We start from the raw sequence: 17,327 nt of genomic DNA, 5'->3' as shown, positions 1-17,327 counted from the left end.
ATTTGCCACGTTGCTAAGCTCTTGCTTACAAGTTTTTAAAATCCTCTGTGCCACGCTTCCGTGGGAATTCCACACTACTTTAGACATTTCTTGACTCCTTTTAGAACACGGTTAGTTCTTTTTGTTCTTTTTTTTTTTTTTTTTTTTTTTTTATCTAGAAAGAAATTTTTTAAAAGTCAGATGACCAACCATACAGTGTGCTTGAATCAGGAAGTCACATCATTGATTTATCTCTGAAGTACCACCCAAGGTTACATTGCGATAATGTTTTTTTGTTTGTTTGTTTGTTTTGGAAAGTCACTGTTTTTAAAAGGTGAGGAGGGAGGATGGTGGTGTTATTATTACTATTATGATGATTCAGGTATGTTGTGTGGCCTTCAGCTGTCATCTGACAGACAAGAAGATAGTACTCGTCTGACTTCAGAGCACTAATGTAAGTCTTGACCAATTTAAATGTGCAATGGCAGCCAGCAGAGACTTGATCTCAGTATAGTTTTATCCAGCCTTGGTCCGTTCTGCTGATCTGTTCCGTTGCTGTTTCACCTTTACTCTCTCCTTATATCACCTAGAGGTATTCCTAGGATGATGGTGGTAGAAACAGGAGTTAGCAGAAGCCATAAAGCATTCAGATCCTCTCAGGATATGTAGATTATTTTAATCCACTTTCAAGTTTTCTTCTTTTCACCAGATGAAACAGGCCCACTCAAGAGTCCCATTCACCCTGTTATGCAGTGTTCTGTTACGATGATAGGTGAGATTTTAGGCACGAATTGCAAAGTTTTATTTCCTAACTTGCTCTGTGATGGATGAGGCTGTAGAAAGCACAGTTGGTGTTTTATCAGTCAATGTCTTGGTGGTCTTATAATGCAAATAGTGAGATTTTAAAAGCCAAAACATATATAAAAATAATCAAATCTAGGTTTGACTCAGTGCTGTAACAGTGATAGTTTAAAATCCCATTCTGCACTAGGACTAATGCTGTAGTGATTGCACCTTTGCTTAGCTAACCCTGGTAATTCATTATGCCATTTTTTTTTCTCTATTTGTCTGATAGTAAATAATACTGCATGTTTTCTTTCCAGTTCTTTTAGTTTGCGGAGAAGTATCTGCGCAAATCTCCAGTGGCGTGCTTGTAAATGGTGTTCTATCACTATTAAGCAGTTTTCACATAAACAGGACTTTTTTTTTATGGAAAGATTTGCCACGGTTTAAAAAAAAAAAAGGCACTTGAAATTTTCTTTGTATACTTTTCTTGTCTGCAACAATAGAAAGATATTTACTTTCTGCCCTTGATCGTAACAATTTAAGAGGAACTAGCTATGTGAAGCTTTTGTGAGTTCCTATATATTGTGCTAAAAATTAACATTTTCGCTTCTTGGTGATTTTGGAGGAATCCTGTAAATTTTATTCTTATTTGTCATTCATAGTCTTTTATTCTATATTCATGCTTTCTGTGCTGGAAATATTCTACGATCTCCCTTTTCAACAGGATATTTTTCACACTTTGCCCCTGCACATGTGACACTCCATGCAATTAAGGAGGACTAGAAATGTTCTCATCATTGCTACTGGCTTAACCAGAAAATTAGTCTGAGCAGGCACAAGAAAGTGGTTTTAAGCATTGACTTGGGGAGGGACAGACTGGAGAAAACTTTGAGATGGCCTTCAAAAGGAGAGGCACCATTTTCGTATGTGTATAGGTTGTTACATATATACATATGTGTATGAAAAATGTATATACGGTATGTATTTTTCATATACATATGTATATGAAAAAATATATTAAAAATACTGTGTGCCTGTATGTGTGTATCTGTATGGCTTTAGATCTCTAAATTTGATTTATTACTGGTCTTTGGCTGACAAAGTCTTAGTACAGGGATGCCCAGTTACAGAAGTACAAAGCTGAATAAGATGCAGACTTAAGTTTTAGATTCTTCTTTGTATTTAAACTTTGTTTATTTTTGTAAGCTCACTTTCAAGGTGTATATAATCTGAAATACTGTCTTCTCTAAGATGATGCAGATTGCTTTGCCACTGTGTCTTGTGTGTGTGATTATTACGGCATGTGATACAAATTGCTACATACCCTGCCAGTAAAGGATTGAAAGAATTAGAAGCTTCAGGTTTTAAAACAGAGTAGATAAAAGAAGCATGTTCTTCCTATCTCTGTGCTAAATTTGCATTTGAGGATTTTGAAGGAATCAGGTTTCCCATGTAGGGAAGCATCAGGACCAGAACTGTAAGTCACTTTGTATTCCACTGATTCAGAGGTGGTGAAAATTATTTTCTTATGCATTAGTTAAAATAGAATCCTTAGTAAAAGAATTAATCATGTCCAAAAGGCATCACATAAACATTCTGTACTTTATACATTCACATTCAACAGATTTTTTTTTTACTATATGTGTGGCATACCTTGCAGAAAAGCTGAACAGTATTACAGAATTACTGGGGGAAAAAAAAAGGTGGTGTGGCACTTTATTTCACTTTATATATAAGGATATGACTCTGTTTCATAAGTTTCAGGAAAAGAGAAAAAACTGTGGTCATCTTTAATAGTAACCTAAAGTATTTTTTACTATGTAATAGTTGTCTAGGTTTGGAATTTTGTACAATCTTAAGGAAAGTAATGTTCTCTCCTCCATGGTAGGTTGTAGAAGTGTAAAGATCTCACTTCAGATACTTCTGAACTGGAAGACAGGCAGATATCATTGACCCAGGATGGCCTATACTATACATCACTCTTTCTGCAAAGATCCGTGCCTGAATTAGTATGAATTAGCGTGAATTTGTCAGGTGGTGTGGGGCAGGTTCTGCCTGGTGGCGAGGCAGTGCCCTGCAGAGGTGGCCTGTGCTCCTGACCACAGTGCAGGCTGAGGATGCCCATGAAGGCTGAAGGTGGAAGCAGACTTGGTCTTGCTTTTCAGCTTCGGAGCACATTCTTCTTCACTATGATAATAACCACTTTCTCCTCATAGAAAGTGAAACTGGTCCATACATAACATTGTGCTTGATTTTCTGGGAAAGTGTGTGTCTGGAAGACTTGCATTAGAAGTTTGTTTTATGAGTGTGGGAAATTTGACTGAAGGCTTCAAAACGATGCTTGTGGTAAAGGAAAAAGCTTTTAGAGGCTTCCAGCTTAGATTTTTGGCAGTGTGTGCTTTCTCAGAAGTGCTTAAGGGTTGCCCCTTTAATGTTGCACTGCGCTGCTGTGAAACGCACTTCTCTGACAAGATACCTAAAACATTATGTAAGAGGCGTAAGTCTGCCCTTGTCCTGGGACACGGGCATTATGGTATGAGACGTGAAAGCTTTACAGAAATGATTAAAATAAAACCGAGGCCGAAAGGCTGCAAAGCACAGTGCTGAGCAATGCACCCTGGTGCATGTTTGTTTCCTGCAGGGCTGAGCCGCTGGGTGACGGCAGGGTTTATGTGGCTGAGCAACTGCGCCTTCTAAATTTCAACTCTTCCTTTTAAGCAAACACAGGAATAAGATAGATAAGCTCTTCTAGTCACAGAGGAGGAGCTCACTGAATTAGAGCAAAGGAAAAGTATTGTGTGATGTGTCCTGTGTGAAATTTCCAACAAGCAGATCTCAACTTTAAATTGACAAATAGTCAGAATTGTTCATTAACAAACTACTTTTAGTACAAAGATGTAAAGAAATTTTAAAGGAAGGAAGGAAGGAATGACCATTAATGAAAATGAGCCCAATTTTAATTAAAACTGATATGACTTATTTCTGAGGTTAAAGTTTGCAGGGCTGTAATTGTTACACGTCTTTGTGTTTGTTTTTTTTTATTAAAAGCAAACAAACAAAAAACCCCAAACAAACAAAAAAACCCCAAACCAAACTATAGGCGTATCTATTGGTTGTACACTGCCTATCATAATGATGTGAAAGTTGGCCAAGGAAGACTTTTTTTTTTTCTTCTTATTTCCTGAACTTCTGTGGTAAAATGCCTCATAGTAATTACCTGAAGTTAGATGTTTTGGACAATTATATCTTCAAGAATGGAAGATTTAAAAATACGCAGTCACATATTATATCTATATCTTGGAGTTTTCTTTTACTCATTAATTGTTAAATCAAAATGCACGTTTCATTCAGTGGTACTTCAGTTGCTACTGATAACTGCTGCTTGACACTGAACTGGTCCCTGTAGTTACCTTGCAAGCACCACTTGGCACTGTTCAGCCCTGCACTAATAAAGCTGTCAGCAATGTGCAAAAAAAGTCGTGTTTGTGTCCAGTGGCTAAAGCGTATCCTTCTTATTTGTCTTGCAGGCACAGGAGAGAGTGGGAAAAGCACATTTATCAAGCAGATGAGAATCATTCATGGATCAGGTTACTCTGATGAAGACAAAAGAGGCTTTACAAAACTGGTGTACCAGAATATATTTACAGCAATGCAGGCCATGATCAGAGCCATGGATACCCTCAAAATCCCATACAAGTATGAACATAACAAGGTAAGATTTTTGTTTATTTCTGTAGCTGAAACTCTTCCTTTTTTATTTTAGGAAATATACTGAAGGTCTAAAAAAATTACGTTACACGATTTAAAGTTAGAAGAAAAGGGCATCTTCTAATCCTGCTGTTAGTTCTCTGCTCTTTTTGCTGCTTTGACAAATCAAAGGTGCTGCTTTTAACAAGAGAGCTGATCTTGAAAAGATGCCTGAGGGATTTGTCAGAAGTCAGGGGTTTAATGGCAGGCTGCTATTTGACTGTGGCTTTAGTCGTTTCTTCCCAGGCCATGCTCTGGCCGGAGCACAGTTAAGCCATTCTTCTTATCTGTAGAACCTGTTGCTTAAGATTTGCCATTAACATTACATGTGGAAAAAATTCAAATTATTAGAAAAATAGGTGTGGATACCTGTTTGTGTGTGAACATACTGTGAAATAAAATTTTATACATAAGACCTTAGAACAGTCAGAATTTTTGAGATTGATGCTGTTTCTGAAATTTAAAAGGACAAAATACATTTGAAATGTTTGAAAGATTCATCTCTGACTAGCTTGACTTCTTTCCAATTTTTGTTACATTTACATTTTAAAAGAAAGATAAGTAAAATAATTTAAGTATTCCGTGAAGGAGAGTGAAATGCTTAATCTTTACTTGAATACATGGTAAGGGACAGGATTACGTGGCTATGTCTCTCACTTGTTGTTGCAGGAGTGGTACGAATTTGTTTGATTAACAGTTCTGCGAACTTGTTCTGATTTTTACTGTTTTTTTTTTTTTTTTTTTTTATTATCAGCAACTTTGTCAGGGGAGAGTTTAAGATCTCTCAAAAGTGGAGGGCTCACCTTTCTTTCAATCTTGTGAAAGAGTATTTAATGGTAATATAATAATCCTAAATGAAAATAATAATTTAGTAATTCCGGATGGAAGTAGTACGTACTTGGAAGTTCTTTATTCTAATACTGTTTTAAATATCAGAAACTGTCAAAGAGCAAGGACATTTATGATAAAGAAATGTTTCCATTAACTGGGGAAGACAGGATGAAATAAACTTGTGTTAAGATAAAAATCTTTTGTGTCTACATATATGAAGTTTAATTATTTAGAATTGAACTGCTGTATATATTCTAAGGCATCTAATTTAGAAGTAGGAAAGATAAAGCTTATTACCAGGTTAAAGAAGCTTTATTTCTCAGTTTGTGTCTGCCACAATAATTGCAAATGGTCATCACTTTGGTGACTTAACATTGTGATAATTAGAGTCTTGCAGCAGCCTGGGTTTATGCAGTGGGAAGTCAGGAGGATCCTGTCTTTCAAAATCCATATTGTTAACCTTCTTTAATAGTGAGTGATGTTTTTTGTGCGCATGAAAATTTGAAAAACTTGTCATAATTGGTAGAAGAGGCTGTTGAGCTTCTTAGTCTGACTGTACACTGGAGCTGTCTAGTTTCCTCTCATCTATTATGAATCAAAATCAAATGTGTAATTAGTACTGAAAAGAAAACTGCGTTTGTATGCGTATTTCAGCCTTTTGGCTCTGTTTTTCTGTGCACAAAGCACAGCATAGTGACCGGAAGGGGTAGTGACTGAAGGCACAGTCATTTTTCCTCAAAACTGATAGTGATTGTCACTTTGCCTTAGTATTTGGAAGTTCCAATTGTAAACTTCTTTGTGATATACTATAGAGTATATGTTCTGTAGTTACTGTTTAATTGAGTGCTGAACTTATGTAGTGTTTTTGTATAGATCCAGTGAGTCGGTTAGGTTTGGCTATAAGCATGGCCAGAGCTGTTTGCTTTCTCTATATAAAAATAACTTTCCTGAAAGTGTGAGTCTGTCTTTATGCTCAGCTGCTTCACAAGGATTCCCTTTGGTTTCTAATAGGGTTACATGCAGAATAAAACAGAAGTCACAAACTGATAGGGTCTCAAGGCAATTCCTGTATGAATTCCTTTGGAAATACAGGGGAAACCAAACTTGATACAGCATTGTGCCAGAGTAGAGAAGATTGCAATCTGCTACACTCATGCTTTGTATACAAGGTCACTTCACTTTAAAGCAGTGAACACCAATCAGTTGGTTAATCTGCTCCTTTTTTTTCAAGGCCGTTGAAAACAAACTCATTAGTCTAGCAGTCCAGAAAACACAGGAAGGGCACTTCCTATTAATTTAAATCTCCTATCAGGAAGTCCTATCTCTAGAGAGAATATCTCCAAGTTTGAGTAACAACATATTTTTAGCACAGTAGTTGTTTTGCACAATAGTTTAGAAAACTGCAGCTCAAGCTGGTGTTGATGTTATTGGGCATAAAGAATAGTGACCCTTTTTTGGTCAAATTCTTAATGTTCTGCAATAGCCTTTGAAGCTACAGTATAAATGCTTTTCTGTTACTCTACCAATTTTCTTACCTTCAAGTGGGAATTGTTAAAATTGGAGTATTTTGAATATCTGAATGCTGCTGGAATTTGCAGTGCTCTAGTATCAAAAAGTTTAAGTAGGCAGTTGCAATCTTTGTGTGGTGTACAACATCACAACAACATTTAGGTTGGATTATTTTAAAATAATCAATTTAGCAAGAAGCAAGTTTCAAGTTTAGCAGGTTAGTTTTTTTGGAGTTGTGTTAGCTTCATGGTTACCAATATAACTAAAGAGGCACAGCCTGAAATGTGTTGTCCTGTATAATAATTGAGGCTGTTTTGTAATATTTATTGTCAGAGTGGTGAAAGTCAATTGAGAAATGTAACTATTAGTGTTTAGAATGTAGTGTCTCCAAACTGATGGTAGAGCATTGCAATATGAAAGACGTTCCTTTTTTTTTTTGTGTTACACTTCAGAATATGAGCTCTACTGAGGTTTAAGATAATGGGTGAGGGTGATCTCTTCTCTTAGGAATTTGTCTGTCTTCGGAAATGGTGGCTTATGGGCTCGGTTTTAGTTTCCTTCTGGGTAAACGTTATCGTGCTTCCATTGCTTACTTTTTAACTAGAAGTTGTGAAGTGTTCGTATGGCTCTTGAATTTTAGAGTAAGAAGCCATTCTCCAAATCGCTTGTCTTTGCAAAATTTTGTGAATGTACAGTACTAATTTGTGTGCAACCACAGATATTCAAACGCACATTTTCTAAAAACTGAAATACAGGTTTATGTTTTTTACAGTTTGTCTCTTTTTTTGAAAGCTGAACTGTGTATCCATGCTTCTGTCATTCCTTTCAAATACTGAAATGAGAAGACTATTCATTTTAATCTTCTGAATTCTCAAATTCCCAGTGTTTTTCATAATAATGGCTTAGAAGCCTTTCCTTCAGATAATGTAGTGTCCATTTATCCTTTTCCTTTTCCTTTTTTTTTTTTTTTTTGTACACGTCTAATATTGCTGAAGGTGAGGGGTATCCATGTGTGGTGCTTTTTTCCCTCTCTTGTAATTAAGAAGTTCTACCAAATATATTACAATACTAAACACTGACTACCACTTTTAACTTATACTATTCCCTTTCCCTGCTCTAGCAGAGAGTATTAGGAAGGTGTCACTTTGTGGTGATTAACAGGCGGGAAATCTTACTTGAATATCATGCCCAAAATTTCCTTTGAGACTTCTTAAATATTCCTAACAAGATAATTAATGTGAGTAATGGTAGCAGAACAGGCTACAAAAAAAAATTTAAGCTGAAAACATTAATGCAAGTTTTATATTTCTGCGTTTATGCCTCTTCCCGTTGGGGAATGTTTTGCAGTAAAAATAAGCAGACATGGGGAATGCTTTTAAATCCAAAATCTTACTAACGTTATTTTCAAGTCCACGTTTACCGTGCTAGCTCGTTTCTCCTGAGGCAGACAAATCCACTGGAGCAAACAAATGAAAATACAGACAGAAGTAGCACAACAGGAGAGGGTATGGAGTCAAATTGCATAAATTTTTATCTCAGGTAAACAGTTGGGAGTGTTAAATGTTCTAGATCTCTGTGGTGAACTTTGGTGTTGAACAAACCGTGAGTTGGAGGAAGGGGCCTCCTGCAGACATGTCACCTGATACGCAAAGAGTGTGAAGGACTGAATCCAGAGCAGGCGTGTGCAAACACTGGGAGGGTTATTGACTGTCAGGTAATGCAGAATGTGTGGTATTTCTAGCTTCTGAGCCGGGGGGGTGTCTTTCAGTTTTGCTGTTCTGGGTTTTTTTCTTAAAGCAAGAAAGATATTTTTGAGATGATGAAATTAAATGCTTATTGGTTTGGAACAGGGATAATCAAGTGGCTCTTCCTGAACGGTGCTGTCTGCACAAACAGTGTTCTGCAGTGTCTTGAACCTTGAGCTTAAAGGAGGTTACAAGAAAAAGATTTATACTAACAGTGTGAGTTAGTATTTAATGTGTCTTAGTGCTCTTGGATGTTCTTGTCCAGGCACTCAAAACCAAAGAAAAGTTACCCAATAAATAGGAGCATTGCGGAAGAGTTAAATGCTTTTAATACTGGGAAGCTCCAGATGTATTATTTTGGCAAGAAATAGACTGCTGCAGAGCTGGCCAGCATGGAAGAGAGCATAGTTGGATTTAAAGTATCATGATCCTTTAGCAACATGTATTCAGATATAGGAACTGAAGTTCTTTTTTTTGTTTATTTTTTTTTTTGTTTATTTTTTTCCCTTCTTCCCCCAGGAGACATAATGTGAGGTAAAACTTGCCTCCCTGATAGCCACATTTCCTCCTGTGAGGACATTAATCAGTGAGCATTAGGTGCTACAGTAGAGCCATGAACAGTTTCCTCCTGGGTACTTCATAGAGAGTCCTTTTTGAGGACTTTGACAATCTTAACTAGGTCCCAGCCTCTCCCCAGCTGTCTCTCAGCTTTTTATCAGTTTCCTTCTGTCAGTCATTTACCCCTCTTATGCTCTGCCTTTCTCTCTGGCACCTCTCCAGTCTTACATAGATTTGACCTCAACAGGTCTTTGCTTACCTGTGGCATTACCATTTTGTCCTGCTCTCTGCTGTTTTCTTTCTCCTCCTTTGTATTTGAGTAAAATTTTAAAAAACACCCCCCCCCACACACATGCAGTAATTTACATCCTGTCCTCTTCCTGCCAGTGAATTCGCTCACTTACTTGCTCTCTGTTTAAAGCAGAGATCTCCTGCATTTGTCTGTATTGCTCCAATGGATTTGAAAGTTGCTTCATCTGTTATATTCTGCTTAACTGTTTTGTACTTTACTCCAACAGAAGTGTGAGTTTAATGATTCTGTATCAGAAGTAAGCTAGACAAGCAGAGTTGAATGTTCCCGTGAAGAGCTGAGAATATCTTTTATTTAAAATAAACATACAGATAAATGAACACTCTTCCTTTTCTCCAGTAAAATAATAGGTAGTTTCACCAATATGAAATGAGGAAACTGTCTTAGCCTGCAGTTCAACATAAATTTCAAAACTAACTTTTAGCTCTTTTTGCAGAGCAATAAGATTTCTTCCTTCCTCGTTTTATATTTCACTTTAAGTGAAGCTTTTAATTTTTTTTTTTTTTTTAATATGACGTTTTAAGTTATTAACTGCCCTTTGCTAACAGGAAGTGATAAGTCATTATACAAAAACACTCATCTGGGGCGTGATGTCCGTGTTTTTATCTTTCCAGTTCCACCATTTTGCTGTTTCTGCTAGTGTGGATAACGAATGGGCAGTAATAATGCTGGCAGATTCGTGTAGATTTTGTATTCACTCATACGCTGCATAAAGGACCATAAGTACAGGAAAACAGACTTGCAGCATTTTTTTTGTTCCCTTTATTTCTGACTATTTTACTTTAGATATGTTTATCACTTAGGTTTTTTGCTTGCAGAGTATGTTGTGTGTCTGAAAGGAAATATTCAAGTGAGCATGCTCTCTGACAATGAAAATGTGAAATATGCTCAGGACAACTTCTGTATGTAATAGGAGTTTGGTGTTTATTTTAAGGCAGTGAGATTTCATATACTTGGAATGGTTCTGACTTTCTCATAATTAACAACAGTTATGTAAGTATAGGTGTTTATACAATATAATTTTAAACAGAAAGTGTATAAATATAACCATATATAAGTATTTTCCAGAAGAAAATATTTCACAGTTAAACCTTCCTGATTTATTTCGTTCTATAGAAGACATGCTAACATTATCCAGTATTTATTTCTGAAGTAATTTCAGTTTGAAATATTTTTGTCATTTTTTTCATCTGAAACTTTATGAAAATATTTCCTTCCTGCAGTAAACTTTTCAGTGGAACTTGGATCCAGTTATGTTCTGGTTATATTATGTAGAATGACTAAAAATTCTTGAAATCTCATGTCTTCATTGTCTTCATTTCTAGTAAAACTGAAAAGCTGTTTGAAAAAAAAAGGTTTATTGCAGTGCATTAAGAAATCTCCATCTAAAATGAACTATATTTTTCTGCAGGTTTTGTCAGTGTCTTGTTCAGTGTGCACTTCCTATGTAGTAAAAGTTACAATGTCTGGGATGCGAGAAGGCTTTGTCTTACATTGACATTCAGCTTTGGCTTAGAAAATAGACTAATATTAAGCAAGAGAGTTGTTTTAAAAAACCAAAATGCAACTCCTCACCTCCCCTCCCCCCCCTTTTTTTTTTTCTCAAGTATAATTTGTTTTGTGTTGTGGGATGCATTGCCCAGTAAGGGATATCCAGAGAATTCCTTTGATTCTGTGCTTTTTCTTAAAGATTATTTTGCTCTTTTTTTTTTTTTTTTCTCCTTAGTTAAAGTAGGTATGAAGTCTGCACATGAAGAGTTGGTTACATATTCACACTTCATCAATCTGATCATATACCTACTTGTTTTCAGAGTATGGGCCCATGTATCTCCACTCTTAGACTTTGTATTCCCTTTGGGTGATGGCGTAGAGGTGAGGCATGAGGCAAGTGTCCAATGCTTTGTTTCTGCAAGAGGGGGTTCGCAAAGGGACGTCTAAGCATGACGTTAGTCATGTTACAATTTAATTTTTTTTCTAATTGCTTTTATAACAATCAACCACCAGGCTGTGGTTGCACACTTCAGCTTTGGCAAAAAAGTACAGATCTTGATTGTAGAATGTTTTAATGTTATGGTGGACCTATGATACTGGGTAGGTAGGAAAATAATTTATTATGAGCAAGTCACTTCTGTGAACAGTTTCAAACATGACAAAAGAGAGAGCTTCATATTGGATTGGAGTGGTAGTAACTGCCAAAGGTTGCTTTTAATCCTTCATAACATTTCTCTAACTCTCGCATGTCTCTCTGTTTCCTTGGTCTCTGTACAGAGTTTGTGGGCCCTTGGCTGGCACAAGTGGTACTGTGGAAAAGCTGTTATGATTAAGGTTTTTTTTCTTATTAATTAAGGTTGTTTGATCATGATGACTTTCCATTTTTCTTAATGGGACCTATCAGCTAGAGTTAATATTTGGGGTTTTGTTTGCTTGTTAACTTTCTGAGCCAGTTAGGAGATACAGTGCAGTAATAGATTGCATGTAGATAAGTTTTGCTAGTTTGGAGTGTTACTTGAAAACTTCCAGAATGCAAGTTTTATTTGGAGTTGTTTGTGTGTGGAGCTGCTCTCTATTGTTAGGTATATTTTGTTTGGTAAACTGTGATCACTGGGTTAGAAATTTAAGCTCTCTTGTATTGTTGGCTGTACAAGTAGGCAAATGAATGTCCATGGTGTGTGAAGACGTTCTTTGCTTCTGGTCTCCAGTCTTTATCCAGCTATTTTTTTTTTCAACAGTAAACAAAAGGATGCCAGTTGTACAGGCTGTATGAGAAGGTAGCTGCCTATCACTAGCGCATAAAGAAGCCTTGGGCACACCTCCCTCTCTCCTGGACTCAGGCATAGCCAAATGCCAGGTGGAGGAACCATGGGCATGTGCCACAGAGGAAGAGTTACTGACATAGTCATTATGTAAGCCGTGTAAATCCTATCGTGGCATTCGGGGTTAATTACACCACCTCATGACTATTTTGATATTTGTTTCTGCTTGTCCAAAGAGCAGAAAAACACAGGGATGGAGTTTAATATTGAGTCATTATCAGGTATATTTTACTCTGTACACTGTAGAAGAAAAGCATCATCTTGACTTTGGAAAGTCTGACTGCAGACTTGTTTTTTTGACTGTACCATAGGGCCACCCTATGTCATACTGCATTTGTAAAGAGCTTTAGAACAAAGTGGAAATCAGATTTTTATGTATGCCCTTGTATTAGTACCTGTTTAGTCAGTTACTGTTATTTTTAAGGTAGCCTGGTAGTTTCTTCTTTACTGCTGGTTCTGCTCAACTCAGTGCTTAGAGTTGGAGAAATTCGGTAGCACCCATTACTCAGGGCTCCTTCAAGGATCATTTAAAGCAGAAATCTGCCAAGTATAAAGCAGACATTCAGTAGTTTTTATACCCACAAGATTCACTAGGTGTTCTCACAGGCTACACTGGCAACTTGTAGTTGTGCAGAAACAGGATTTGTGCCCCATGTGAGAATTTTAAGAGTTCTTCTGATAAAATAGCACTTTTCTGCAGTTTACTAAAATACTGCTGCTGAACTGAGTGTAGATGCAAAGGTAGTATCAGCCACCAGTTCACTTTTTCAGTAAGAGAAAAGAATATATAGTTTGGATTTGAAAATGAGGGGGTTTTTGTTGCTTTTGGTTTTAACTGTTTGCTTATTTTTATTAAAGGGACCAATCAAGATGGTATTCCATGAAAAAGTACATTTCTATGTCTAGAAGCGTAACAGCATATGTACAAATATTGTTTGAGAATAAAACCAAGGCCAGACTAATTCATTGTACCAGCCTCTGAAAGCTAAATTAACTTCCTAAAGGCACCCATCACAACCAAATAGGAGAAATCTTGTGCAATTTTAAGCTTTTAGGGGACAGACTTTTTTCTTTTCTTTTTTTTTTTTTTAGCCTCACTCATGAACCCCTGTAGTCAGATAAAACTGATTTCTGGGACAGAATATTTTTGAGAAACTTTTACTGTAAGTTTTTGTATGATTCTTTTGACCTTAAGCATTTTTAAAGCTACTTTCATTCAAACTGTGGATTGAAAAAGGACTTCTTGAAAGCTAAAAGCTGAAATCTTTTCCAGTAAAGCTTTAATTACTTGTAAACCTAGAATTTTATGGGTTTCCTTCAGTCATTTTTTCCCTCGTTTTCTTTCTTTTACTTTCTCTGTCACTCAAACTTTTAAATGCTGCCTTGACCTTTGAAAAATTGAAAGAGTGAAAAGGAAGGATTGAAAATAAAGCCATTCAAAACAGTGCAAAAACATATCGGATATTATAAGCTCTCTTGCAGCCAGTAGTTTGCAAATAAAAAGAAGGGCACGGGACAGAATGAAATGTGGTGACATTTTTCAAAATATTTTATGGATTTTTTAAAATTTAGATGTGCAGTAACAATTTGAGGAAAAAATTAACTTCGATACTTATTCTCTTTTTTTCAAAAAGCTGGAGTTTTTTTCACCACTTGCCACTTTGTAAGCAACTTTTGAAAACTTCTGCAGTAAAAGAAGTTAAGTGGTTCTTTGATGATGATGGAGGAGTCATTGCTATTGAACTGAGACATCACTAAAAGGCATGAAGAATATTTGACTATTGCATGTGCGTACTGTGGTGTGTGCAGTGTAAAATGGATTTTTATTTAAGTTGGAGTCACTTGTCTGTCTAACGTGGTCATACAGGAAGGTGTTTAAGGATATGTTTGAGGAAATTGAGGAATGCATGATTTAACAGATCTTCTCAGAGGTTGCAAAGGAGCCTGCACACTGAGAATAAGTGAGATATTTCTACAATGGAGAACATAGACCATACAAGTGGTTTAGAAGTATAGTCAGGAAGTTTCTAAGGACCTTTTTGTGATTTAGAGGGGCTAAGTCTATTTGTTCAGGCTTGTTAGTTTTTAGAAGCCTGTTCTTTTAGAATTAGTGTAGTGATCCTGTGTTGTGTATAGTTCATTTACTGCTTGCAACCCAAGTCTTCCTACTCTGAGAGGTGAGTCTAAACGTTTGCCAGCATTTTTTGCAAGCAAGTCCTGGAATATTTTTAAATTCACCTGTGGGTAGTTCTCTTGCCACTGATCAGGAAAACAAGTTGTGCGACCTCATTATTAGACTCATTGTGAGAGGCCTCATTTCAAACAAAAAGTACTTCTGCAGGGCAATATTTATAAATAAAACCACCCTAATCAGAGACGGGCATAGCAGTACAGCCTTGTAGCTCATGTCCTTCTTGTGTGATAAACAATGACTTGCACTAGCTGCCCTTGCCATAGCGAAGCACTCATTCACAGCATTGCAAAATATTTTAAACGACAACTCCCTCCTGTAAAAAATTACATAACTTTTCCTCATCTCTGTGTCATAAAAGAGATGTACATTGTAAAGAAGTAGATTTTTGAGGATCTAGTATTAATGACTGAGAGAAGCTGTAGCTCGCTTGCTCACTAGCTCCATTGTTTCCTGATTCCAGTGGTTTGTGTATGTTCTTACTGGTGTGTTTCTGCCTATCTGTCCCTTTTTGGATGCTTGTCGTCTTTTGTGGTCTTCCTGTAGAGCTTCCTGTGCACTGCTGTCTGATGATACCGTATGAATCAGCAATGTGGGTGGCGTTTTGTCCATCTGACAAATAAGAAAACTACTACAACAATATTTTTAAATTTTTCTTCATTGAAGTCACTTCTATTCAGAGAGTTACTTACTTAATTCACATTTGGATGCATTTCTGTGATACAGTAGGTCTTTTTTTTCAATTTAGTATCTACTGACTAGGTTATGCATTAGAAAACAACCTTTTATGAATGCCTCCCAAGCAGATGTTATAACCATCTGGGTGTACTGAAACAAGACATCGTCTACAGAAACCTTGCCAACATCAAATGCAATCAAATTCTGCCTGTTCAACATTTTAATGCAATGTTTCATTGTGTCCTGCATTATTGGTCCAAACTACATGAGAATTAGATTTTATTAATTCTTTCCTCTTGGGAGAGGAATGAAAATTAGATTTCTCATATGAAGCTACCAAAATGAGAGGAAATGTAAATAAATATGCCTTGGAGAGGGGTTGGTAGAAGTGTATGTGAAGGGAGTGATATAGTTGCTATGTCAGCTGACTTGTCAAAAACTTACTTTAAAAGTACGGAGGTTAATGCCTGAAGATAGTTTTGTTTAGTAATGCTTCTCCAGTGTTCAGGTGGTCTCATTAAGTCATTATTCTTTGAATGGGACATAGTTAATTTCTCCACAGAGTACCAAATAAGCATTTTCCCTAAACACTTTTTTTTTTTTTTTTTGGGCCATTCGAGATTTGTGAATTAGATCTCTTTCTTCATGTTGAGGTTTATTTTGTTCTTTTTTTTTTTTTTTTTTTTCACCTTGAGTATTCTGCCTATCAGATCTTGTGCAATTGTATTCTGCTAACGAGTGTTAAGAGAAGGACAGTAAACAAGAACCGTTATACTGCTGGGTTTTTTACCTGGTTCCCATATTCCTTTTGAACTTCTAGACTTTTTAAAATTTGGTAAGCTTCTCAGGAGAGTATTAGTCTTCTCCAGCATCATGGATCATGGAATTAATCAGATGGGATCATTATTTCACATTGCTTTGTATGGCTGAACAAAATGGGGTTAAGATGACTGTGGAGTACAGACTTCCTTGTTTAGTTGCATTTTCCAGCACCCTCTTTGCAGAAACAGAGTTATACCAGCTGTGGAGTTACAGGGAATTTTACTACAGTGCTTGTTAAAAATAAGTATTTCCAAGTGGCTGAGGAACTGAACAGAAAACAATGCCATAATTTTGGGTCTGCAGTTGGCGGCATTGCTTGATATACAAAACATCTTTTCTATGAGCTACATGAGAAGAAGGGATAGCAACTATCTCTGCCTTATGATGAGCAAAAATGTAGTGCATACTTTTACTATGAAGTAATTTTGTCTTAGAAACTGGAATACATAGATACTTTGAAAGGCTGAATAAAAATGTGCTTAGCCAGAACCCAACCACACCCAAAATTCAGACATCTGTATTCAACTCAGTCTCCTAATTATGCCTCACTGCATCAGCAGATGAATGTAATGAAAGTAACAAGGATAAATCTTCACTGTTATGATATGTTACGGGTGCCAGCACTGTTGCAGTTTATAAATAAAATCAGTAACTGTGCAAAGCGTTTTCCTCTGCACTTCATAGAATTTTTTTTTCCTCAGCACAACCAATTATAGAATAAGGGAGAGGTTCACGCCCTTTAAAATGATTTTTTTTCTGTTTCGAGGGAATCTTGCCATTCTGAGCCGTCTGTGCTGTCTTTCATCTTCTTACAGCATCTTGCTATGCAGAAACTTGTGCTGTTAGAGACCGATGGGTAGGTCTGAAATACTAATAACTAGACCTTAAAGTGAAGAACAGAGCTGCTGTTGGAAGACTGTTCAAAGTCAGAGCTGTTCCTCCCTCCTTTCTAGCATACTGGACTGTGGCTTCATCCAGTGCCCCAGCCTCTGCACCCTTTGCCCCGCTTGCAGTAACACCCTTGTCATGAGCTGTCCCAGGAGGACCCTGCATCCGGTTTACAGCACGGAGTCATGAGTGGAGAGCAGCGGTAGCATACCCAGCATGTGCTGCCGTGGATCACTGTGAGCTGCACAGTCTCTTTCGGCTAGGTTCTCTTGCCTGCGTGGGTGAGCTGTGTTAGGCTGTAGGGATCTGTCTTTGATCCCTCTCCCTTTTGCTGGCTCCTGTGGCCAGGAGAAGGTCAGTTTTACCATAAATGTTGAATATGCTTGCTAAATCTAGGTAATTTGATGTAGGTATCGTACAGTAATGCCTTAATTTGTTTTACTTACGTAATTTACTTAATTTTAATAGCA

General features: G+C 36.8%; 1 protein-coding gene across 1 annotated transcript in view; it reads left to right on the top strand.

Annotated features, from left to right (window-relative positions):
* GNAQ (G protein subunit alpha q) overlaps window positions 1-17,327 on the top strand; it is a 130,262-nt gene that overhangs the window by 37,595 nt on the left and 75,340 nt on the right. The window contains exon 2 of the mRNA XM_086769921.1: window positions 4,293-4,477. Within this exon, the coding sequence (XP_086626047.1) occupies window positions 4,293-4,477 (185 nt within the window). The remainder of the gene's footprint in view (window positions 1-4,292; window positions 4,478-17,327) is intronic.

Source organism: Chlamydotis macqueenii, chromosome Z, assembly GCF_036417535.1.
Source record: "Chlamydotis macqueenii isolate bChlMac1 chromosome Z, bChlMac1.mat, whole genome shotgun sequence".
NCBI classification, from domain to species: domain Eukaryota; kingdom Metazoa; phylum Chordata; class Aves; order Otidiformes; family Otididae; genus Chlamydotis; species Chlamydotis macqueenii.
This window is presented reverse-complemented; position numbering and strand designations above follow the sequence as displayed.